The sequence below is a fragment of the Littorina saxatilis genome, linkage group LG10, assembly GCF_037325665.1.
Source record: "Littorina saxatilis isolate snail1 linkage group LG10, US_GU_Lsax_2.0, whole genome shotgun sequence".
Lineage (NCBI taxonomy): Eukaryota > Metazoa > Mollusca > Gastropoda > Littorinimorpha > Littorinidae > Littorina > Littorina saxatilis.
This window is the reverse complement of record NC_090254.1, coordinates 24,407,112-24,432,725: the sequence shown is the minus strand read 5'-3', so window position 1 is coordinate 24,432,725 and position 25,614 is coordinate 24,407,112. Positions and strand designations below refer to the sequence as shown.

Here is a 25,614-nt window from a genome sequence, read left to right as displayed (position 1 = left end):
ATTTGTGGTTTTTTTGTGTCAAAGACGAAAGAAGCCTAAAATAGAACTGATCTCAGTAATTGTCATCTGGGCAGTAAATAAGTCTGCGTGTGATTGTTCATCCTACACTTACATTCGTGTGGGAAAATGTGGAAGGGTTTGTGCATTGCTATGGAGTTGCATCCTTAACTTACTGTTGTATAGAGCATTGTGAAATGTTTCCAGCCAAGGGCGCATAATCTGAACCTGAACGCATAATAAACCTCAGACAATGCATAGCAGAACCTGTAGACTCCCAATTGTGCAGTTTGTATCAAAACTTGATTTCTTTCATGCTTTTTTTGTATGGATTAAAAGAAGTAGTTGATAAGGAAGAGGTTAATTATTTCATGGGATGTGAATCCCTTCTGAAGAGATGACACCCCTGAATAATGTACGCCTTTTATAGTCCCTCTTTACCAAAATATATACCTGTCACCGCAGGCCACCTGCTATATACTATAATATATAGGGACACTTTTGGTTGGTCTCGAGGCTGTCCTTTCATTGCAGGTAATTAATACTGTATGATCACTTTCTGAAATTTGCAAAGGTGTAAACTTTAAGCAGTTGATTATGGTACAAGAGAAGTGGGTGACTATTATTTCAATACACAGTATTTTTAATTACTAACTAACTTTCTGCCCGTTATGCGGGTTGGCAGGTAGGGCAGCAACGAAGGAAATCCACTCTTGTCTTTTCTGGGCCAGTCTGTGGATGGTAGCTTGATGAAAATGTGTCTAGCTTGTAACAGATGCTCTTGATCATTGTTTTTTGTGTGTGACTTGAATGTGGTGTCTATAACTGAATGACCTCACATTTCAGTTGTAATTGTGCTTTAAATGCAGTTCTATGCAGTTCTGAAATGATGGAGTATATTTTGGTTTTCTTTTATGCAATTGTGTTCGGAACCGAAAACAGCAACATTCTTTAAAGAGGAAAAAATCAAAGTCAAAGAAGATGATTGCAGAGGCAATGAAATGCAGACATCTTTGATTTGATACCTTGACTGTTACTGTGTTTTTCATGAAACTTTATACTTTAATACTTTGTTTTGACTAATTGGCTGAAGAAAATGAAATTTTTAACAAAGAACTGGAAACAATTTTTTTCTCCAAGTATTTCCAAAGAATAGAATCTCATCTGGGCATGGACTGTTTTAATATTTTAGTGTATGTTATCTCTAATTTGAGTGCTTTTTTTTATTAAGGAGGTGAATAGACATGCAATCATAAGTACACATGTATGTTTTGGCCTACTTAACTAGGTTTGTTTTTCTGAAATGATCTGTCAGGACATTCTTGACGTTGTTCACACTCACAGCAGTTATTTGATCTGTGAAAATGTTGTGGATCGACTGTAATATGTAAAGACCTCTCAGGTTGTTTTCATTGTATTGGCCCTGTGGTTGGTTGTGGTTGTGTTTTTATAGCAGATCTGAATCATGTGGTGTGTCTTGATTTTGTGACTGTACATTACTACTTTTGTACTTGCTTGTAAACAAGTGTTGATTAAGTACTGTCGTTGCACTCATATTTGTTTTTAATAAACCCCCCGCGGGTTAGGGGGAAGAATTTACCCGATGCTCCCCAGCATGTCGTAAGAGGCGACTAACGGATTCTGTTTCTCCTTTTACCCTTGTTAAGTGTTTCTTGTATAGAATATAGTCAATGTTTGTACAGATTTTCGTCAAGCAGTATGTAAGAAATGTTAAGTCCTTTGTACTGGAAACTTGCATTCTCCCAGTAAGGTCATATATTGTACTACGTTGCAAGCCCCTGGAGCAATTTTTTGATTAGTGCTTTTGTGAACAAGAAACAATTAACAAGTGGCTCTATCCCATCTCCCCCCGTCGCGATATAACCTTCGTGGTTGAAAACAACGTTAAACACCAAATAAAGAAAGAAAGGGAGGGGGGGGGGGGGGGGGGGTGGTAAATTTACAGAGGTTATGAACAAAAAAAACAGAGAAAAAAAAGTCTTAAATTGGGGGGTCTTAAAAGGGGGTTTACATTGTAATTCTTATGTTTTAATGTGTACTTTTGATCTACTGTTTGTGTAATAAAAGCTTCTCTGATTTTAAAAACATCATTTGGGAAGAAAAGATCGCCCGCTAACAAAAATAAACACTGTGGTAGTTGTGTTCTGGTAATCCTGATTTTGTCTCCATAAGCATTCAATCAAAATGTTATAATTTAATAGGAAGTAAATAACTCAATTAACAACAAAATATTTGTGGAGAGCAGTCACATTTATCTCTTTAACACAGCATATTTATATTGTTCAGCACAGTTGCAGGGCTAACACTTTTCCGGTTCTCGCCGGAAATCCGGTTTTTGAAAACAGTGTGGGCGGGGATGTAGCTCAGTAATTGGTAGCGCGCTGGATTTGTATCGAGTTGGCCACTGTCAGCGTGAGTTTGTCCCCACGTTCGGCGAGAGATTTATTTCTCAGAGTCAACTTTGTGTGCAGACTCTCCTCGGTGTCCGAACACCCCCGTGTGTACACGCAAGCACAAGACCAAGTGCGCACGAAATTAAAGTAAAACTTTGTTCTTTGTCCCTAAAAAATTATAAAAAAGCCTCAGTTTCTGGGGGGCGCAGCCTTGGACCCATGGACTTTCAGGTTTTTCACTTTTTGGGGGGTTATCCCTGCAGTTGTAGTTATACCTGTGTTCCTTGATCAAACCCGTTGACATGATTGTTTGTACAGACTGTCAGTGATTTTTGACATTTTGTCAAGTTGTGATTTTCTGTTGTGTGTGATGGGATGAACACCCCCCGCGGGTTAGGGGGAGTCCCATATTGGTTGGGACGAGAAAGAATTTACCCGATGCTACCCAGCATGTCGTAAGAGGCGACTAACGGTTCTGTTTCTCCGTTTACCCTTGTTAAGTGTTTCTTGTATAGAATATAGTCAATGTTTGTAAAGATTTTAGTCAAGCAGTATGTAAGAAATGTTAAGTCCTTTGTACTGGAAACTTGCATTCTCCCAGTAAGGTCATATATTGTACTACGTTGCAAGCCCCTGGAGCAATTTTTTGATTAGTGCTTTTGTGAACAAGAAACAATTAACAAGTGGCTCTATCCCATCTCCCCCCTTTCCCCTATCTCATCTCCCCCCTTTCCCCGTCGCGATATAACCTTGAATGGTTGAAAACGACGTTAAACACCAAATAAAGAAAGAAAGAAAAGATGGGATGAACATTTGTTATTGTGATTATCATGATTGTGAGTTATCCTGTCTTCCTGTTCACAAAGTGAAACAAAGCACACCCTTACCCACCCCCGACCCTGTGCGAAGTATTCTGCATCATTTTGGCTGCCAAAGATCGTGCTTCAAATTTTGTTCCGGGGAACGGAGTAGAAGAAAAAAGCCTTTCACTCAACATCAGTTTTGATTGTGTAACTGATTTTCATGTGAGGTGGATAACATTTTTTCTTCCTTCAACAATTCTGTAAAAGAAACAAGTACAGTGAAACCTCTGCTTAAAGACTCTCTGTATGGAGACCTGTTTCTAGACATCCCCCCCCCCCCCCCCCCTCATCAAGAATTGTTCATCATTCACTGTAAATTTACCTCCATTTTTTAAGACTGACCCTCCTTAATATGACATGGTTTTCCCAGATTGTTGAATGTCTTTGATCTTTTTCAATGCTGTAGATTATAATTCCATGTCTTCATGACATGTGCATCAGATTTCTTTTGATGACTTTGTAAACTGTATGTTATGTGTAATAGCTGTGATGTTTATTGTTTTATACGCCAGGTGTAGTGGTGGCAGCCAATTTACTGTATTTTGTACCAACACATCCATTGTTAACTACAGAGCATCAACCCGAACTGTCTCTGACTGGCTATCTGGATAAACATTTACTGCTTCCTGGTGAGTTCACTTGCAGTGAATAATGAGAGAGGGAGGGGCACTAACAGTTAGAACTTTGAGAAAACACTGATCAGGTGGAGACAAATACATGTGTTGTGCGTCTCTCGTTTTTAAAGATGACCGCAGACTCATGGTATTCGCTTGGATGTCTGATCTGATGGGTCCGGAGATGACTGATGAATTCTATCCGCGCCAGGAATCCCCTCCCACATGTAGGACAAAACATGAGAAGATTCAGCTGCTGAGGTACTGGCTGCTCTGGTACTGGCTGCTCTGGTTTTCTAGAGTGTACGCTTTTGCTCTGCGATAATGAGTTATGGTACGTTTTTTTACGGTCTTTCTAAGTCAAATGAGTTATGGTACGTTTATTTATGGTCTTTCTAAGTCAGCGTCTGGATGATGCTCTGCAGTTAAAAGCACATCATTCTCGTGTGAATGTTATGCACATGCCAGAGGTCAACAGCCTGGCTGCTTCCTGTGGCGAGTGGACATTTTTCGAAGAATTTATTGTGTAGGTGGCGCCTATGTCAGTTTGCGAAATTAATTATGATCAAGTTTATTGTGTAGTTTATCACCCATGCCAATTTGCAAAATTATTTCAGATAAAATTCCCACTCTGCATAGAATGCAGCCACGCCATTGAGTTTTGGTATGTGCCCAAGACAGTGCAGGGATGCTCTATAAATTCCATGTGAAAGTATGGACAAATCGGAGGTGGCAAACAGGATCCTGTATGCGTTTCAGTGCATTTAATTTTATGGGCACAGTGCAATGCTGATGTAATTACATTTCTTGAACTTACACTGAACATGTACCACACAAAGGCTAAGTTTCTTTGATGTCGTTTTTATTTCATATTTTACGTTGTATGTTTTTTCAATCTCCACTGTCAATGTAATACACACTGTGCATTTATTTCACACAATGCTTATTTCCATGGATGCCCCCCGCGGGTTAGGGGGAAGAATTTACCGGTTGCTCCCCAGCATGTCGTAAGAGGCGACTAACGGATTCTGTTTCTCCTTTTACCCTTGTTAAGTGTTTCTTGTATAGAATATGGTCAATGTTTGTAAAGATTTTAGTCAAGCAGTATGTAGGAAATGTTAAGTCCTTTGTACTGGAAACTTGCATTCTCCCAGTAAGGTCATATTATTGTACTACGTTGCAAGCCCCTGGAGCAATTTTTTTTATTGGTGCTTTTGTGAACAAGAAACAATTAACAAATGGCTCTATCCCATCCCCCTCCCCCCCCCTTTCCCCATCGCGATATAACCTTGAACTGTTGAAAACGACGTTAAACACCGAATAAAGAAAGAATTTCCATAGACAAAGTTGCACTCAGAATGACAGTGAAGCAAGTTACATTCCCTGGTTTGTTTACATGTATTCTTTCAACACACACACACAGCAATTTTTTTGAATAACAGACGCTGTGTTGCTCTCAATATAAGGAAAACAAATAATTTTCTTGTAGGTTACTTTCTTGGCTGCACTTACAGTGTCAATTAATTTGGTACAAGTGACGTTTTCCACTGCACAGCAACTATTTTGATGCTTATGTAAAAGAAACACACAATTTCTGAAGGTTTTGTTCAAATAGTTATATTCTTCTCTTCAAGAGTACTGGTATCTTCATTCCTTGACTAGTTTCATGTTTCACAACTTCCTCATAGAATTTCATTCCCAATAACTTTAAACCTATACAATGTATATGGTTCAAGCAAGCTTTGCCTATTCAAACACATAAGGTATTTGTCAGTATTGTTTGATCAAACAATGTTTTATTGTGTACCGTGTTTTGTTTTCTCTCTCTTCTCTTCTACTTCCTCTTTTCTTCTTTTTACATTTAGTCAAGTTTTGACTAAATGTTTTAACATAGAGGGGGAAACGAGATGAGGGTCGTGGTGTATGTGTGTGTTTGTGTGTGTCTGTGTGTGTTTGTGTGTGTCTGTGTGTGTGTAGAGCGATTCAGACCAAACTACTGGACCGATCTTTATGAAATTTTACATGAGAGTTCCTGGGTATGATATCCCCAGACATTTTTTTTCATTGTTTGGATACATGTCTTTGATGACGTCATATCCGGCTTTTTGTAAAAGTTGAGGCGGCACTGTCACACCCTCATTTTTCAATTGAATTGATTGAAATTTTGGCCAAGCAATCTTCGACGAAGGCAGGACTTTGGTATTGCATTTCAGCTTGGAAGCTTAAAAATTAATTAATGACTTTGGTCATTAAAAATCTGAAAATAAAACGATCCAAATTTATGTTCATCTTATTCTTAATTATTTTTTTTATTCCCAAAACATATAAATATGTTATGTTTGGATTAATAACAAGCTCTGAAAATTAAAAATATAAAAATTATGATTAAAATAAAATTTCCGAAATCGATTTAAAAACACTTTCATCTTATTCCTTGTCTGTTCCCGATTCCAAAAACATGTAGATATATGTTTGGATTAAAAACACGCTCAGAATGTTAAAACGAAGAGAGGTACAGAAAAGCGTGCTGTGCAACACAGCGCAACCACGTTAAACAGGCTCGTCAATTTCACTGCCTTCTACAAACTACGGTCATTGTAAAAAAAAAATGCAGTGCGTTCAGTTTCATTCTGCGAGTTCTACAGCCTGACTAAATGTGGTAATTTAGCCTTGCGCGACTCTTTTGTTTTTGTTTTTTTCTCTCCTCTTATGTATTTTGTTGTCGTTGTTGTTTCTCTTTTTGTACTGTGTTTCCTTGCCATGTTTGTTCTTGTTTCAAATTGCGATCCAAATGTTGCAGTTTTATTCAATAAACAGTGATTGTAAATGTGTATAGTTTCTGCTCTGTGTGTGCGTGTGATGTGATATCAGCCTCTTTTCTCACTCACACTCTCTCTCACACACACACCCTCCTCTTTCATACGAATTTATTCACTCCTCCCAAGGACGAGATATTTGCATGGAAATTCAAAGTATTCTAATTTCTAAGTCTATTACCCAAGTTTATTTCGAGGCAAATTTTAAGTCCCTGATGTGGTAGGCAATGTTGAACAAATAGAAACTGTTTAACAATGCAGCAATCAATCGCATAGTGTCAAAAAAAATTTTAATTAAAATTGCTTCAAGTCTAGCAAACTGGATTCAGAAATATCCTATGTGTACTCCCTTACATTTCAGAACTGACGATTTAAATAAAAGGACAGCCTCTTTTCAATACATTTTCACCAGCTCTCAAAACAAATTACCCCACCATCACATGCATATTCCAAACCCACTCCTCCTCTTACTGCTTGCCCGTTATGCCCGGTAGGCACGTAACCACTTCTCCTCACTCGCAATCAAATCAAACTAATATATTTTTTTTAAAAATCCTCTCCAGGACTTGGACATCAATTGAACCGGCATTGGAATAATGCAAAGGTCCCAATGTCCTGGCTGCACAAAAAAATTGTTCTCTCAGAAGAATCCTTCATGTCAAAACTATCGGACAATCGACAGACCAGGGGTCAGGTTGTTACAATCGGTCGAATCAGAAATGACTGTGCCAGTGACTGAAGACCGAAGTCTGAGAACAACACTACTTCCCTCTTTTCCATACTTCGCAGTAATCCCCCTCCCCCCCAACAACCTGAAATGAACCCCCCTTTTAAGACCTCCAAAATTCTGTGAAAATCAGGTCTTGAATCAAAGGGCGTCTTAAAATGGGGGTAAATTTACAGGGGTTATGAACAGAAAATCTGATAAACCAAGGTCTTAAAAGGGAGGGAGTTTTTAATTGGGGGGAGGGGGGGGGTCTTAAAAGGGGGGTTCCACTGTACACTAATAACAGTCATGGTCAGCGTAAACTCTCCGCAGTTTCTCCTTCTTGTTCCTGTTGTTGTGCTTCTTCCACGGCTTTCCCACCAGAGATGCCTGGCTGCCGTGCGGAGTTGAGGCCCCTGAGGCATCACCTTGACCTTGTTCTGCGCCAATCTGCTGCAAGGCCTCGGTGCGCACATAGTTTCTGACGGCTCTCGGACCTATGGCGTGGGCCTTCACCTTCCTCTGCAAGTCAATAGGAGAGCGAGTTTTACACATAAATATTAGAGTGAGTGCTACATATAAATATTAGAGTGAGTTCTACATATAAATAAGAGAGGTTTACACTTAAATAAGAGCAAGTTTTACACACGAATAAGAGTGTGATTTTTACAAATAAATAAGAGGGGTAGAATAACCCAATGCCTCCCAGATAATTTGCCTGCTAATCCACATATATGTGCCATATAAATATCCTAGATCCTCATTATATAGATCCCCTGAAGGCAGCACATTAGTCATCTGCAAAATTGCTTTTCCCCTTTCATGCTGAAAGACAGCGTGGCTAGCTTCATTGGATTGTTTAGTTAAATCTTGTGGGAACTGCACAGGACACGAAATGATTATGTGTGGGAGGAAAAGAGAAGGACTATGATGAAAACTGAACTACAGCACATCAAACACTAATTGAATACAATTAAACTGTAACAGCAAAAGTCTCAGTAAATTCCCAGGTCATGGGGATGAAGTCATCATATTACATATACCTGATCTTCCCCATCATATACCTGATCTTCCCCATCATTCTCTACGCTTTTCTATGTCTTCTTTTTTTGTGTGGCCTCTGTTTTTCCAATGGAACAATGTGTAAAGTTACTAGAGTATTCAGACCTGTTTACCCTAAACCCGAGGCAAGAGTACTTTCCCAACAAGTTGAGTGTATTTTTCAAAAAGTTGGTGTACTTTGCAAGCAAAGCCATATGGGCTGGGGAAAATGTACGCGTGGGTGCAAACGTGTTTGTGTAATAATAGCATGTCTTGTGAACACCTTCAGAATTTAACTCCTTCCAATACAACAGGGATAAAACAATTTTATTTACCTGTCAGTTTATAGCATTATAACCAGTGTCTTCCAAACGGATTGATAATGAAAAGATGAAGTTCGTGAAATAACATCTGCGGTTGACAGTGGCAAGTTTATTTTTACAATCATCTCAGAAAAGATTGCTTCAGCACGAACTACAGCCTTTTCTTCTGGCAGGATTTGCTTTGCGGGAATGAACTTCATAATTCCTTGGCAGCTTTCAGCGGATTTCTTTGCAGCAACCTTGTCCAGGTGAGATTTGGAACTGCAGTGTCGTTCGATGTCATATTTCCCAGCATGGGCAACGGAGAAATCTGATTTACAATACTTGCAGTGTGCATGACTTTTTCCCATAGTAGACTCCACAATTCCTGGCTCTTTCTGATATTTCTCCAAGAAAATCTGCTGCTTCTGCTGTTTAGATTTGGTACAGTTATCCGAAACTGGCAAATTTTTCCGCTTCATTTTGCCACAATTGTCCAGACGATCGCACGTGCCAACAACTGAACAAGGTTTCCACAGCTGAAGACTCGCTATCATGGTTATCTCCCTTCGACTGAAACCAGTTGTACCATCCCGTAATCAGCACACCAACACCAGAAAACGTATTCTAGACTTTTTCTTAGGCATATTTTGTGCGTGTGTCGGGTATTTACGTACCGATAATAATTTGGCGTACAAAATACGCCCAAATCGTACTGGTAAACAGGTCTGAGTACTCTGAAATATCAAACTCTAAAATAGCCTACCTGATCAAAGAATTCTCGATCCAGGGCATCAGTTTTTATTTCAGAGACCGTTTTCTGAAAGAGAAAAAGTGTTGAACATGTTACATTTAAGTGCACTGATATTTCGCACACACACAAACACACAAGCACAAACACATCACACACTGCATTGTATACACAATAAGAAAGTGTATGACCCATACAAGCTTTGTGAAGGATTGTTATGGTGTTCACACCTATATCGAAGGGTGCGGATCATGTACAACCAATACTCCACTAACACCCAATTATAAAATTGTTACTGTTCAGACAGGGTGGGTTGTGTACAACCCATACTTTTTAAAGTGTACAAAATCACACAGTGAAATTGAAAAAACAAACAAGTTGCAAAAGGGAGAAAAAGTTCGGAAAGATAGTCACATGTTTACACGACGGAAGACCTCACGTCCAATGACGTATTCTTGTGTGATCTCATTCCTCTCAGATTTGTGGGAGATTAAATCTTTATCTAAAAATTATGTTTTTTTGTTTTTTTGGTTTTTTTTTAAACATAAGTTTATTTTAACAAAAGTTACAATCATGACATGTATACAAAATACAATTATTTAACAAAATTATGGTTTGTGTCCGAACTGTGTAATCAAGAGCATGATCTGATAAAGGCTAATTCCACAAGCTTCTTCAACACAAACATTACCTTTGTTGATGGTTTGGGCTGTATCTTGTACACTTTCGGTTCAGCGTAGGGAGGTTTTTGGAATGCTGCAGCCTCGATGCCAGGGGGAGGATGACAGAACAGCAGCTTCCCCTGAAAACAACAACCTCATTTTTGTACAGCTTATTTATATTTGTCTATTTGTTTTTTGTTGTTTGTTTTGTTTTTATAATTTTAAAGATTACTTGTAATATCATTCCTTGTTTAATTAACTTATAAATAAAGCTACTGTTTCGCCCATGTCTATACCCTTTTCCATACTGGTTGAACCCCCCAACCCTTATTTAAGATTCCCCAATTTGTGATTTACCCCAAACAACCTTTTCAGATATTTTTTTTATTTTACAATTAGGCCACACAAAAAATAGGTGTGGTTACAGTAACATAGCCCAAAAAAATAGGGTAGGAAGGTAGGCAATCACTTTTTTTTTTTTTTACATTTTTTTCTAATGTGTACAAATTAAACCTACTTGACAGGGAAATAAGTGTGCGACTCGGGCGCTTTCGCTTTCATTGCGTTTTCTGCACTCGTTTTCTTGTGTTTTTTGTTTTGTTTTGACAAATGTAATAAAAAGTTATAGGGTCGGCCCCTAAAAATAGGGTAGGTCGGGTTACCGTAACCACACCTATTTTTTTTTTTAGGCCTTACTAAAGAGGAGCAAGAGTTAGATTGGGCAGAAAAAAATCTTAAAACTGACAAAATAATATGCACACTTCTAAAAATCTACTTTTTCTAAATAGTAATTAATAGAAACACCAAAAGAAAAACGATCATAAATAGCATAAACTACCGAGCTACCAATATAGCTACGTACATAGAGAATAACTACAGTGGGTAAATCCAAACAAACAAAAAACTAATAACCTAGTTAATATCAATTTATAGTTAAACTTATCTTTTATTTCTTCTTGTTTGTTACCCCTCAATGGGCGAGGGCCGGATGAAAAAAAGCATGTATACATTGCTTATTCTGTCACCCTCGTAAAATAAATTTCAATTCAATTCAATTCAATACGCACAAGCAACAATTCCTCCCTCTCTCTCTCTCTCTCTCTCTCTCTCTCTCTCTCTCTCTCTCTCTCTCTCTCTCTCTCTCTCTCTCTCTCTTTCTCTCTCTCCCCCCCCCTCATCCCTCACTTACATTTACATAATCCTTGAGGATATATCTGGCAGCTCTGGGTCTGTCAGGGTTTCCCTTGTGAGACATGAAACCTCGTAACACTGGAAGAAGGAGAAAAACTATCATTGGCAAAGGTGTACTTAATTTGAGGTAGCAAAAGCATAGTCTAAATCTGTTTGGGCTGTAGTGTGTATATGTTTGTTGGCATGTCTGTGCAATACTTTTGACATTCATTCAAATTGTTCAGACCCACATAAACTGATCAGGCCATTTTTTTTTTATTGTGTGTATGTATTTTATGATTTACCAGCCCCCCCCCCCCCCCCCCCCCCCCCCCCCACACACACACTCTTATCTCAGACGAATGAACTACATTTCATGCATTCCTTCACCCTATTTTTGTATATTAAACAAATTACTTTCACATTTTTTTGGAAGTTCAAGGAAAAAGAAAAGGCTTTTTCACAAAATAAGCCAGTAAAGATATTATATATCTGAGGTTAAAATTTAATCACTTATGTCCAAAGAGATTTAGAGCTGCCGAAGCTGCCTAATATTTCATCTGAATAGTAAGTGACCTTTTATCATACGCTGTTTTCCTTGTGTACGACTTTTCCCAACAAGGACATACATGCATGCAAATAACAAGAAAACAACTCACATCCATAATGATGTAGCAGCTCATAGGCACCGGGACCTTTGTCCGGGTCCTCCCACTCTTCTGGGGGAGGGAGGTTGATGTTATACGTCCCCTGGAACGCCTCTCGGCCAATGCGTTCACACACGTTCTCAAAGTTAAGGTCAAACGGAGACATTATACAATGAACCCTGGGTTTTTTTCTAACGGTGATATAAAGGTTATCCTGCTTCCTGTTTAGATCAAAATTAAAAGGAAAAGAAAAATGCATGCACACCGGAAAACATATTCTAGACTTTTTCTTAGGCGTATTATGTGCGTGTGTCACGTATTTGCGTACCGATAATAATTTGGCGTACAAAATACGCCCAAATCGTACTGGTAAACAGGTCTGGACTTCGTCCAAAGCACAAAAACATCAAAATCGCCAAGAATCGAGTCACGCCAAAATTCCAGGACAACAACAATACACTGTACTACAGCAGTCCCTGCAATGTACGGCCCCCGGCGTGAGCGGACACCTGACATGTACGGACACATTTGCTCGGCACGGAGTGTTTTCCTTCTATATTTGCCCCCCCTTAAACGGACACCTGCAAAACGTGGACGCGGACACTCATTTTCGGTCCCAACAGCAGGTCATACCTCCAATGTACGGACAGACCATCGTCAAATTTTCACCACAACAAAATCGATAACAGAGCAGTCCGGCTCTTGGTACAAAGATCACAGCCGCAATGGCGTGACAACAGTCACTGGTAACTTGAGTGCACCTGTACCCATCAGGAGGGGGGGGGTAGTTTTGGTCAGGAGTGGAGTACATGCGAAGATGCCAACATGAAACTGCACTGTGCTCATTATTCTTGTCTGTTGGACGTAAACAACAGAAACCACAGTCGATGAAGGTCCTGAGCGAAAGAGAGTGAAAAACCGGCCACAGTTCTCAGCATCGTGTGTCTGTGTGAAACCTCTTTCATTGACAAGATACTCTTGTTTCCCCTCAGCCTTGACCAGTGAGTCGGTTGCCTAATCTGTGAACCCTTCAGTTGTCTTGCTTTGTCAAAAGTTACTGACACAGTCAACTGGTTTTGCTCTGAGTGAACAGTTGGAGCTGACCTCTCTGGCCACAGCCCCAAACAGTACATGGCTGGAGGGAGTGAGAGAGAGAGGGAGGGAGGGAGGGGGGGGGGTGGAGGGGTAGCTGGCTAAACTCGGTGGGGTGTCCGGTGTCACTGCATGTCAGCAGGAAGAGCATTGGAGAGAAATAGAGAGGTGTACTCTTCCACACAATTTCCAAGCATCAGTTGTCACGGCTTGGGGTAGGTATTTAGTGAGGGAGAATGGGAGCTGTGTTATGTACAGTGTATTTCCGACTGAAGAGTGAAAAGTCACTGCCATGCCACCGGCATGCAGTCAATAGAGCCAGACAAGATGAAAATAAATTACATGATTATGACATGCAGCTCTATCTGCTGCTATTTATTCAAACTGGTCTTCAAGCTTATTCTTGCAAGGCATCTGCACACGCTCCTCTGTGCTGTGTTTGTGTGGCTGCTTTCGTATGTCAGCGCATGGTGAGTGTGTTCACTGCCTTGAGGATTTATTTTATCTCTTCTTTTCAACACTTTTCATACAAATCATTTTTACAGAACATTTAAAGAAGTATTAGGAGTTTATTGTTTAGCAGCCACAAGAAGTGATTAGCATAGACTCAATGCTGTTGTTTGTGTGTCTCTGTGTGTGTATGGGGGAGGGGGTGGTGTGGTCACCCCTCCCGTGACCGGACACCTGCAATGTACGGACAGTTTTGCTATGGCCCAAGGGTGTCCGTTCATGAGAGGGACTGCTGTAAGAGGAAAGGATATTAGAGAGACTGGAGGCTCCAGGACAACAACGATACACTGTACTATAGAGGAAAGGATATGAGAGAGACTGGAGGCTCGGAGTCAATCAGCTGATCAATGGGCAGAATTCCGTTCACCACCAGTTCAGCTTTGCTGTTGACAAATGATGGGAACACCAGGCCTGGACAGTCGCACAACATCAAATCCTTCTCCACGAACAGTGTCTGAAACAGATCAGTGGCAATGTTGATCACACGGTGAAAGACAGACAAGTTTCCTGTATAACTAGTGTTTTGTTTCTTTGTGCACTTTGAAGACCACTGGGTCAAAATATCTGCGAACGTAACGTTTTGTTTTGTCAATAATTATGACGGGCGCTGTGGCGGGGTGGTAAGACGTCGGCCTCTTAATCGGAAGGTCGAGGGTTCGAATCCCGGCCGCGGCCGCCTGGTGGGTTAAGTGTGGAGATTTTTCCGATCTCCCAGGTCACCTAATGTGCAGACCTGCTAGTGGCTTATCCCCCTTCGTGTGTACACGCAAGCACAAGACCAAGTGCGTACGGAAAATATCCTGTAATCCATGTCAGAGTTCGGTGGGTTATAGAAACACAAAAATACCCAGCATGCTTCCTCCGAAAGCAGCGTATGGCTGCCTAAATGGCGGGGTAAAAACGGTCATACACGTAAAATTCCACTCGTGCAAAAACACGAGTGTACGTGGGAGTTTCAGCCCACGAACGCAGAAGAAGAAGTCAATAATTAAACGTTCCAACAACATACCTTTCTTGTTTTTTTATTCTGAATTTTTGAACGTTGGCAGTCTATTTGTTTTTGGATTTTTATCAAACGGTGGTCATGCTAGGTGTTTTGTAAACCGGCAAGGGACACGACGATACAGTGGATCCCCATTTCCAGACCTTTATATTCTGAAAAAAAATGTGAATAAAAATACAACGAAAAGGGGAGAAGTCTTAACTTAGAGGGAATCTTATTCAAATGAGGCAGGCCATTTTTTTTTTCAGATCTGAGAAACAGAGAGGTGTAAGCATTCTAAATACATGACATGTGCGACAAGAGCAGGTGAGAGTTATGCAGAATCAACCTCCTATAGCACCTATAAAAACAATAAGCACTGATATGAACAAACGTCTTCCTTTTTCTCTAAAATCTGAAAAAAATCTGTTCTTAAAAAAGCATCATGAAAAGTCTTAGATTGACAGGTCCTTTTGGCTGCCTAAATGACAGGGTAAAAAAACGGCCATGCACGTAAAAACCCACTCATACAAAAAACACATGTACGTCAGAGTTTCAGCCCATGAACGCAGAAGAAGAAGAAGAAGACGAAAGATCCTTTTTTCCTCTGTATTTCTGCCTCATAAAATTTACCTGGAAGTGTTTTGTGCGGCCAGGTGTGGCAGACACCGGAACTTTCTTGGTTTGCAGGATGGTGTTGATGGTGGAGCTTTTGCCGACGTTCGGGTATCCCACCATTCCCACTGTGGTCACTCCAGGCGTGAAGTTTGTAGTTGCCGCCTTGCGGAACAATGTCAACAGTTCTTCACTACTTTGAAGCTCGTTAGGCACTTCTGAAACAGTCGAAAAGGTTGAAAAGCTCTCATTAAAAAATAAATATATATATATGCAGGTTTAACACACAATGAAAGGTCAAGCTAACATGCATACACACAGTACCGTACTTTCCGGGTGACAAGGTGCTTCGTTATCTAAGACGCACCCCCTTCTTTTAAAAACAAGAAGAGCAAACGCTCGATCGAGTCACTTTCGCAGTTCTGAATATTATATGAGGCATCAGATGGACAGGAAGAAATTGCTATTCACAACACAATACAGATGTAAATAATTTGATGTAAAGAATAATCCTATAAAGTTTGAATCAAATCCGATGAATAGTTTCAGAGATATGATATTTCAATTTTGTTCCTTCAAGACATACCTGTGACCTTGAAAAAGGTCAAAGGTCACCAAAGCAGACGTCAAAGTGTAGAGGTCACTGGGAGTCACGTTCACATAAAATTTGAGCCCGGTCACTTTTATAGTTTCCGAGAAAAGCCCAACGTTAAGTTGTGTGTTGCCGAACAGAAAAGGCTAGTTATCTCCCTTGTTTTTCTGATAACGTTCGTAAAAGGCTACAGATGTAAATACTTTGATGTAAAGAATAATCCTACAAAGTTTCAATCACATCCGATGAACTTTGTCAAAGATATAAAATGTCTAATTTTTCCTTTGACGCTGACCTGTGACCTTGAAAAAGGTCAAAGGTCAACGAAACCATCGTTAAAGTGTAGAGGTCATTGGAGGTCACGACTAAACAAAATATGAGCCGGATCGCTTTGATAGTTTCCGAGAAAAGTCCAACGTTAAGGTGGTGTCTACGGACGGCCGGCCGGACGGCCGGCCGGACGGACGGCCGGCCGGCCGGACGGCCGGCCGGACAGACTAACACTGACCGATTACATAGAGTCACTTTTTCTCAAGTGACTCAAAAATTGTAATCCAGTCACCCATTGGACGCAGGGGGCCGATAGGGCGCACCAAAATGACCCAGTTTTTGCCATGAGAGGTGGTTCCCCTGTCATATCTGAGAGAGGAAACACTTCCTGCATTGGGGTCAGTGACCGGTCAGTGACCGACTTTAACTGAGTGAAAATATGTGTGCTCTGTGTGTGCGGCCAGATCAAAGGCATTGTGATAGCTGGGTGGCCTTGTTAAAAGACACGACCTTCTTCCCAGGGGTCAATGACCCAGTTTTTGCCATGAGAGGTGGTTCCCCTGCCATATCTGAGAGAGGAAACACTTCCTGCATCGGGGTCAGTGACCGGTCAGTGACCGAGTTTAACAGAGTGGAAATCTGTGTGTGCGGCCAGATCAAAGGCAGGGCAATACCTAGTAGCTGAAACATGCATTATCACAAGTTGTTTGACTGGTACTCAAGCGGTCTGTTTGATTTTTTTCGTATTAGGCGCTAGGCGCTTCGTTATACAAGACGCAGGGGTTGAACTTGAGGAAAAAAGTCGCGCCTTATGACCCGGAAAGTACGGTACAGCAGTCCCTGCAATGTACGGCCCCCGGCGTGAGCGGACACCTGACATGTACGGACACATTTGCTCGGCACGGAGTGTTTTCCTTCTATATTTGCCCCCCCTTAAACGGACACCTGCAAAACGTGGACGCGGACACTCATTTTCGGTCCCAACAGCAGGTCATACCTCCAATGTACGGACAGACCATCGTCAAATTTTCACCACAACAAAATCGATAACAGAGCAGTCCGGTTCTTGGTACAAAGATCACAGCCGCAATGGCGTGATGACAGTCACTGATAACTTGAGTGCACGTATACCCATCACTGAGGAGGGGGGGTAGTTTTGGTCAGGAGTGGAGTACATGTGAAGATGCCAACATGAAACTGCACTGAGCTCTTTATTCTTGTCTGTTGGACGTAAACAACAGAAACCACAGTCGATGAAGGTCCTGAGCGAAAGTGAGTGAAAAACCGGCCACAGTTCTCAGCATCGTGTGTCTGTGTGTAGGCCTAACCTCTTTCATTGACAAGATACTCTTGTTTCCCCTCAGCCTTGACCAGTGAGTCTGTTGCCTAATCTATGAACCCTTCAGTTGTCTTGCTTTGTCAAAAGTTACGACACTGTCAACTGGTTTTGCTCTGAGTGAACAGTGCAGCTGGCCTCTCTGGAGGGAGTGAGAGAGAGAAAGGGGAGGGGGAGGGGGGTGGAGGGTTAGCTGGCTAAACTCTGTGGGGTGTCCGGTGTCACTGCATGTCAGCAGGAAGAGCATTGGAGAGAAATAGAGAGGTGTACTCTTCCACACAATTTCCAAGCATCAGTTGTCACGGCTTGGGGTAGGCATTAGTGAGGGAGAATGGGAGCTGTGTTATGCACAGTGTATTTCCGACTGAAGAGTGAAAAGTCACTGCCATGCCCCATGATCGGCATGCAGTCAACTGATAAAGCCAGACAAGAAAAAAAAAATTACATGATTATGACATGCAGCTCTATCTGCTGCTATTTATTCAAACTGGTTTTCAAGCTTATTCTTGCAAAGCATCTGCACACGCTCCTCTGTGCTGTGTTTGTGTGGCTGCTTTCGTATGTCAGTGCATGGTGAGTGTGTTCACTGCCTTGAGGATTTATTTTATCTCTTCTTTTCAACACTTTTCATACAAATCCTTTTTACAGAACGTTTAAAGAAGTATTAGGAGTTTATTGTTATTGTTTAGTAGCCACAAGAAGTGATTATCATAGACTCAATCCTGTTGTTTGTGTGTCTCTGTGTGAGTGTATGGGGGAGGGGGTGGTGTGGTCACCCCTCCCGTGACCGGACACCTGCAATGTACGGACAGTTTTGCTATGGCCCAAGGGTGTCCGTTCATGAGAGGGACTGCTGTAATACAGTCTCTCATTGAAATTCATCGAAACTAACACAAATTGAATTTTTAAGTTTTTGTGTGTTAAATACTCATTTGCACAAACAGAAAAGTTGTCTGACCAACACTTCTGCAGTACAGAATAAAAATCCGGCATTATGACCAGCAGAAGAATGTACAACATAATCATTACACAGCTATGGTTACACATTAACAGCAGAACCACATTTTCAAAATCTCTCGTTTTAAGACCAAGCCCCCTTTTCAAACCCTTTCTTACTTTCTTTATTTGGTGTTTAACGCCGTTTTCAACCACGAAGGTTATATCGCGACGGGGAAAGGGGGGGAAATGGGATAGAGCCACCTGTCAATTGTTTCTTGTTCACAAAAGCACTAATCAAAAAATTGCTCCAGGGGCTTGCGACGTAGTACAATATATGACCTTACTGGGAGAATGCAAGTTTCCAGTACAAAGGACTTAACATTTCTTACATACTGCTTGACTAAAATCTTTACAAACATTGACTATATTCTATACAAGAAACACTTAACAAGGGTAAAAGGAGAAACAGAATCCGTTAGTTGCTGGGGAGCATCGGGTAAATTCTTCCCCCTAACCCACGTTTTTTTTTTGAAACCGTAATTTTCCAGATTTTCTTTTACACTTTCTGTAAATGTACCTCTGTTTCAGGACCCCTTCCCGTTCAAGATTCAATTATCTCAGACTTTTGCAGGTCTTGAATGGGATGGAGTCTTAACATGGAGCTACATTTACAGACAGTATAAACAGAACATCTGGAATATTAGGGTTTTCAAAGGAGTATTGTCTTAAAATGTATGGTTTTGAAAATGCGGTGGTGGATGGGGGGGGGGGGGGGGGGGGGTGTGTGGATTTCCACTGTACTTCAAAACATAATTGAATCACCTTGGCCTAGTTGCACGCTCTCCTTGTTCTTGTCCACATCTTTGTCAGCGCCCTTAGTTTTATCGCAGCTTGCATTTCCAGAAGTCTGTGTTTTCCCGTGGGAAATCTCCACAACATCTGGCTCTGCTTCATCGTCTGTGAACTCCTCTTCCGTCTCGTAACCATCGCTGTCGTCATCACCTTCTTCCTCTTCTTGCACAGCGTCTGTGTCAACCTGTTTCTGCTCACCGTCACTAGAGGATTTACTGGTGTCTGTTTTGCTCATGTCCACTGTTGTGCGTTGATCACCTTTACCTCCACTGGTGCCATCGTTTTCAACACTGCCACCACCTACATCTACATTTTGTACGATTTTATCACCATCTGCTGGGCTACACTGGATATCTCCGTCGTTTTCTTGTTTGTTTTCATCACAACTCTTGTTTTCAACATCCTTGCCATCGTCCGCATTCTCGTCGCTTTCAGCACTGTCTTTTTCAGAAACATCATTGATCGGGTTATCGTTAGCATCGCTGCTGTCATCGTCATTCGTTTCCAGAAGCCTTGCCGCCTCCTCCTTCGCTGACCAGAACACGACTTGAACGCCTTTAGCTGAGAAGTATTCTGCCCATGCCTTTCTAAAGATTATCAAACACAAAAAAGTCAAAATGAGTACAAGAAGCAATAGATTATGGTGTTTGTCTAATCCAAATCAAGCACACCACACTCAAGTTTACAAAAGACATACTAAATGTGGAGCAGGTCTACTCAAAATATTCAACGCACCAAAAGCGAAAAAAGATCTCAAATTCTAAAGTGTCCTTCCATTCTCAATGTAATTACTGAATTCATTAGCCTTCTTCGGATGTTTCATTGAATTTACACAACAGTCTACAAACAAAAAACGTGTGTGTGTGCGCGCATGTTCATGACAATGTAAACTGCACAAGGTGGAGCAGTGATACCTATATATGTAAACATTGACTCTCTCAAAGAAACATGTTACAGGTCTTTTTCCGATGTGATGCGTTAGTATTACACTGTGAAAACCTGTATACATGTTAGTGCGTTATCCCCATTCGTGTGTACAAGCAAGCACAAGACCTAGTACGCATGGAAAAGATCCTGTAATCCATGTCAGAGTTCAGTGGATTACAGAAAAAACTAAAATATTGATAAAAAAAAGCAGCAGAATAATCGATAAGACGATTCTGGTTGCTAAACGGATGAAGATGAAGAAACTACATACCTCTGAGCAAATGTGAGGTAATCAGCTTTGTTGATGAGCAGCAGGGTCCGCTTCCTTTTATCCACCTCCTTGACGTACTTGTCCAGGTCAGGGCACCAGAACAGCAGAGGATTGCGCGCATCCACGATCTGTACCACCACGTCACTGCAACATAGTATGAATGCGGACCTGTTTACCCACACTTTGACTTTGGTGTACTTTTCACCGAGATTCAGCGTATTTTCAAAATATTGCGAGTATTTTGCAACTCACAAGAAACGTTCATGAGCGTTGGCTTCAAGGGCAGCAATAACATTGTCCGTTTTCCAGAAGTGGAACTTTTAGGCTTTACTGCTATTCGCTTCGACATTTTCGTCAACGTGCTGGACTCGAAAACAACAATGGCGGCAGATAAAATCTCGTCATATCACGTCTCACGTGATTACATTGACCAATCGTCAAAGCTGGATTTTATCCATTGGGCTATCGCAAGAACAGGTTTGGCAACCTACTTTCGATTTCTTCTTCTTCCATTTCCAGTGATCACGATCAAACTTGATTTTTTTTTTACGATCGTCGTAATATTTCCTCTCCAAACGTATTGGTCGTATCCTTGGCAACTTTGCGTACAAAATACGGTGAAATCGTATGGATAAACAGGTCTGGGAATGGTCTATCGTATTAAAAATTATGCGCTATTTCTTCTCTTCCTCAAGACATTACCAATCATACATGCACACTTCCTCACGCCCATAAATCAGAGGTAAATTTTTTTATTTTTTTTTTATTTGGTGTTTAACGTTGTTTTCAACCACGAAGGTTATATCGCGACGGATCAGGAGTAAAGTAACCATAACATTAACAACATATGCACATAACATAAACATCTGCACAGAGGAAGTGATCAGCAGTCCCGTGACTTTTGACTGCTAGGAACTAAAGGGAAATAATTCAATCATTTCTGATGATTACTATTATGGACTGGAACTCCAACATACACTCTTGTTTTGCATGAGTGAGATTTTACGTGCATGTCCGTTTTTAACATCAATAGAAAGACAAAAATTAACACATCGAGCGTTTCCCAACAAATATAGTGTCCGTTCGGTAAGATATCTTTTTCTTTGAAAAAAATGCAAACGGGAGCTTCTTGTTCACTGTGACGCTATCAGTGTGTTTACTTCTCGCTTCCGCTTCAAGGGCTACAACTCTTCCACAGTGCGTAAAACCCAGGCAGTTATTTTCAACCATTGTCTATCGTACTAACAGAATAACAGAAAACGCAAAAAGGACATTACCTGCGTTCGATCACTCTCCACAGCTGTCTCCAAAACTCCAGGTTTTTCTCGTACGGCGTGATAATGATGTGCTCTTCTTCTGTCAACCTGTTCAAACAAAATTATATGCAACTAAAACCACTTTAATCCACTGATTTAACACCCTCAAAACTCTGAGAAAATCAGGTCTTACATAGGACGGATTCTTAAAATAGGGTAAACTTTACAAACACAGCCCCGCAAGTGGCGAGTATTTAACTCGCCATGACGAGTAGAAACATGTGACTGGCGAGTAGAAACGTTCATCTACTCGCCAAATGCGAGTAAAGTTGCTGAAACAAATCGTTGGTTTGACAAGTAAAATTTGCTTTCTGGCCAGTACATTTTTTCCACAATTTTTGTGATTTTCAGGGCTGAAACATTATGAAGAGAAAATTTGAAGTAGGGTCCTTTAAGGGAGCAAACTTAGTCAGGGGGTCTTCAAGAGGGGTTCCACTGTATCATGCAATAGACAGTACCTTCCCAGCTGGCGCCTCCACTCCAGGAAAGAGATGTGTTCGTCTTCTCTCAGTTTGTCTGCTGACGTTGACTCTGTCCAAGGGGGTCTGTACAATAAAAGTTCAATCATAACCTTCGGGCATAACTGAACAAGTCTGATCTTCCAAAAAAATAGAATGTCACAAGAGTAATGAGTTGCAAAACTGTGAAACAAGGAATACTGAACACACATGAAGAGCACTTAAACGGGAAACCAGCCCCCCCCCCCCCTCCCCCCCCCCCCCCTTCCCGATTGATTACTGTGACCTGGCCAGAGAGGACTACCGTATTTGACGGATTACAAGACGCACCGTTTTATAAGCCGCACCCCCGACTTTTAACCAAAAAATTGGGACGAGCCTTGTATAGGCCGTGTCACTATATTAGCCGCCGTCAAAAAATATATAATCAGATCATGTCAATCAATCACAACAACCAGGCAAACGAAAGTACGGTATTTGGCAAAATCGGCTCCGAGAATAAACAAGTGAAACAAAGAAGAAAAGTGAAAAAGTTTGAAGAAAAATATCACACACACAATTTGTAACCAACACACACATGTAGTCCCGCCCGGAATAAGCTTTTTTGGGATGTTTTACGACTTTTGCGCACATTTCGAGCAGACGAAAACACAACATGGCGGCTCTCGCTCCTCCAACTATCGAAAGACACAAAAAAACGAAATCTCGCGTGCACGAGATCCTGATACATCCGGTGTTTCTCTGTACGCTATCTTGTCACGACGACTTGTTGACAAACGAAGATTCGCGAAAGAAAGAGAAAAGCGCCGAGTCTTGAGTAGAGAGTACCGGTAATCGCTAATCGAGCGAAATGAAAATCCGCGGCGACTTCCATTAGGTGAATGCTATTCAAGTTTAGGTAACGTTTTAGCAGCATCTTTTTATAAGCCGCAATGTGATTTTTTTTTTTAAAAAGTTGCGGCTTGTAGTCCGTCAAATACGGTACTCCGCAGACAAAACTGTGGGGAACTGCTCCGGACCAACGCAAAACTTGCCAGCATGTTACATCAGCAGGATCAGCTCATTTGTATCCATCAATGAACATTCTAAACTACCGTTCTGAATATAATTCAGCTAGAAAATTCATCTCGGAAAAAAAAAGTGAGTTTTTGAATTCTTATCTTAGTATTACTATGCAAAATGCTATACAATGTACTTCATTCACATAACTGGGCACATAACTGTCTGCCCCCCGCGGGTTAGGGGGAGTCCCATATTGGTTGGGACGAGAAAGAATTTACCCGATGCTCCCTAGCATGTCGTAAGAGGCGACTAACAGATTCTGTTTCTCCTTTTACCCTTGTTAAGTGTTTCTTGTATAGAATATAGTCAATTTTTTGTACAGATTTTAGTCAAGCAGTATGTAAGAAATGTTAAGTCCTTTGTACTGGAGCAAATTTTTGATTAGTGCTTTTGTGAACAAGAAACAATTGACAAGTGGCTCTATTCCATCTCCCCCCTTCCCTCCGTCGCGATATAACCTTGAACGGTTGAAAACGACGTAAAACACACTGCTGAAAGTGAACACAATTTCCATTCAGAAAAAAAAGAAACAAACACAATACCTTTTGACACACAAACACACGATCGAGAACCATATCAAATAACACATTTAAGCGAACACAAACCGGCGTGGGATCCTGAGCATGTCTTTGTACAAATTTTGTGCAGCCTTCATCTTCTGAAGACTTTCTTTGGAGTTGGACTGCATACCGCTGTTGTTTGTGATAATACTAACATTCTCCTTCTCTGGAAAAAAAGGAAAAATTGTGGTATACAAATCAACTGTGTTGTGTACTTAATTGTGTAATCAATTGCCTGAAGTATTCCAACCCCATAATGTCTTTGAAACTGAAAGCAGACATCTGATGGAACATTTGGAAAAATATTCAGTCAAAAACGAATTTCCGTTAGAAAATATTAAATTGAAAGGGGGACTTGAAGTTTGTTCGCTATAAATTGACACAGTTACATGTGGCATTTTATTGGACAGAGATCGTGGGGACAGAGATCGTGCGAGCAGTGGATGTCTGAGAAAAGTGACTTTCCTCGTCAAGTCTGAAAACTAGAGTTTTGTCATTTTTAAAAAAATGTATCAAGGGGGTTACACTGTACGTCAAACTGATCTTCGTGAACTCACCAGCTGCAAAGTCCCTCCCAGCCAGCTCAGCAGTGGTCAGGAAGTCATCCAGGCTGGTTTGCTCCGTCACTGACTGCAGGTTGAGCCCTACATATTCGCCGCCATCATTCATTTGAGTTGTATGCAGCTGTAAATAAAGAATAATTAAATACATACATGCAATTGATGGAAGGGAATATACATTAATTAATAACCACACAACCCAGATGATGTATCTGAATGACAGTATGTGCATCACTGCATGCATGGTTGTCTGGCGAAGACCAAGATCTTCAGACTCAGAAGTTGTTATTTTTGCCCATTGTGACCAGATGTACGATTTATGGGGTCATTTGGTCCATGTGGATTTTAAAACAGGGACAGAACACTGTCTAAAATGACAATCCCACACGTGTGACGGCGAACACAAATAATACGTGTGCTTGGAATCTCGCTCAACACAAGACCAACTGGGACTGGCTACTAAACTGCTTGCTGTGTTGGAAGAATATAATATATATATATATATAGTCGATTCTTTTAGCTGTACAGACAACAAAGGGATAAAATAGTCCACGGATGCTTGAACTGATTGTCACAAAAAATTCAACATAACCTCGTTCTGTTGTCCTTGCATGCGCTGATCAAAATAATATCAAGAAGTCTTTGAGAATCGAGAACTTCGCTGAGAAACTTACGAAGCTTTCGCCCCCACGATCAGTTTTCTTCCCTCGAAACCTGTCCTTGATGAGAGCCTTTCCCATTTGGTTCGCCTCCTTCTTTCTTCTCCCCATCTTCTTAACGCTGTTTCGGATGTCTTCTTAGACTGTATGTCTTTGGAAATTTCAATAGGAAAAATTCACACCAGTGTTTCACAACACATGGGGCAGAAGGAAATCGCTCTGGGGCAACGTAAATGTCGTCGTGTGATTGGATAAAATTATTGCATATTTTTGGAGTGACTTCCCTTGCGGAAAATAGCAGTGCAAGTGTACCCATGTTACAGCGGTGTCAACGTACTCTAACAAACGTTCGCCATGTTCCAACCCAGAATTTCATACAGCTCCAAGGTGTCAAGGAGCCATTACATACTTGTTTATTTATATTCTTTTGGGTAACAAGTAAGCTCGTAAAACCCAAGACAAACTTGCAGATTGTTGGGGCTCCCATAAGTTTTGATTCTCAGTTAAAAACGGGACACACATTTTAAAAAAATGATATAGTAGGCCTATGGCCTGTGTCCGTCTTATTTTAACTGTATTCTTCATTGAATATGTACATTTCGATTCTTTTTATCATATTAGTTGCCTTCT

General features: G+C 40.9%; 1 protein-coding gene across 1 annotated transcript; it reads right to left on the bottom strand.

The window, feature by feature from the left end:
• Positions 1–7,502: 7,502 nt before the first annotated feature.
• Positions 7,503–25,215, bottom strand: LOC138978459 (large subunit GTPase 1 homolog). Its single transcript, XM_070351202.1, has 14 exons — positions 25,000–25,215; positions 24,323–24,449; positions 23,811–23,931; positions 22,144–22,230; positions 21,647–21,733; positions 20,370–20,513; positions 19,142–19,758; positions 15,201–15,400; positions 13,896–14,039; positions 11,996–12,119; positions 11,356–11,435; positions 10,196–10,306; positions 9,520–9,573; positions 7,503–7,932 (listed from the first exon to the last, which is right to left on the bottom strand). The coding sequence occupies exons 1-14, from the start codon at positions 25,093–25,095 to the stop codon at positions 7,708–7,710; spliced, it is 2,217 nt and encodes a 738-aa protein (XP_070207303.1). The 5' UTR covers positions 25,096–25,215; the 3' UTR covers positions 7,503–7,707.
• Positions 25,216–25,614: the final 399 nt, after the last annotated feature.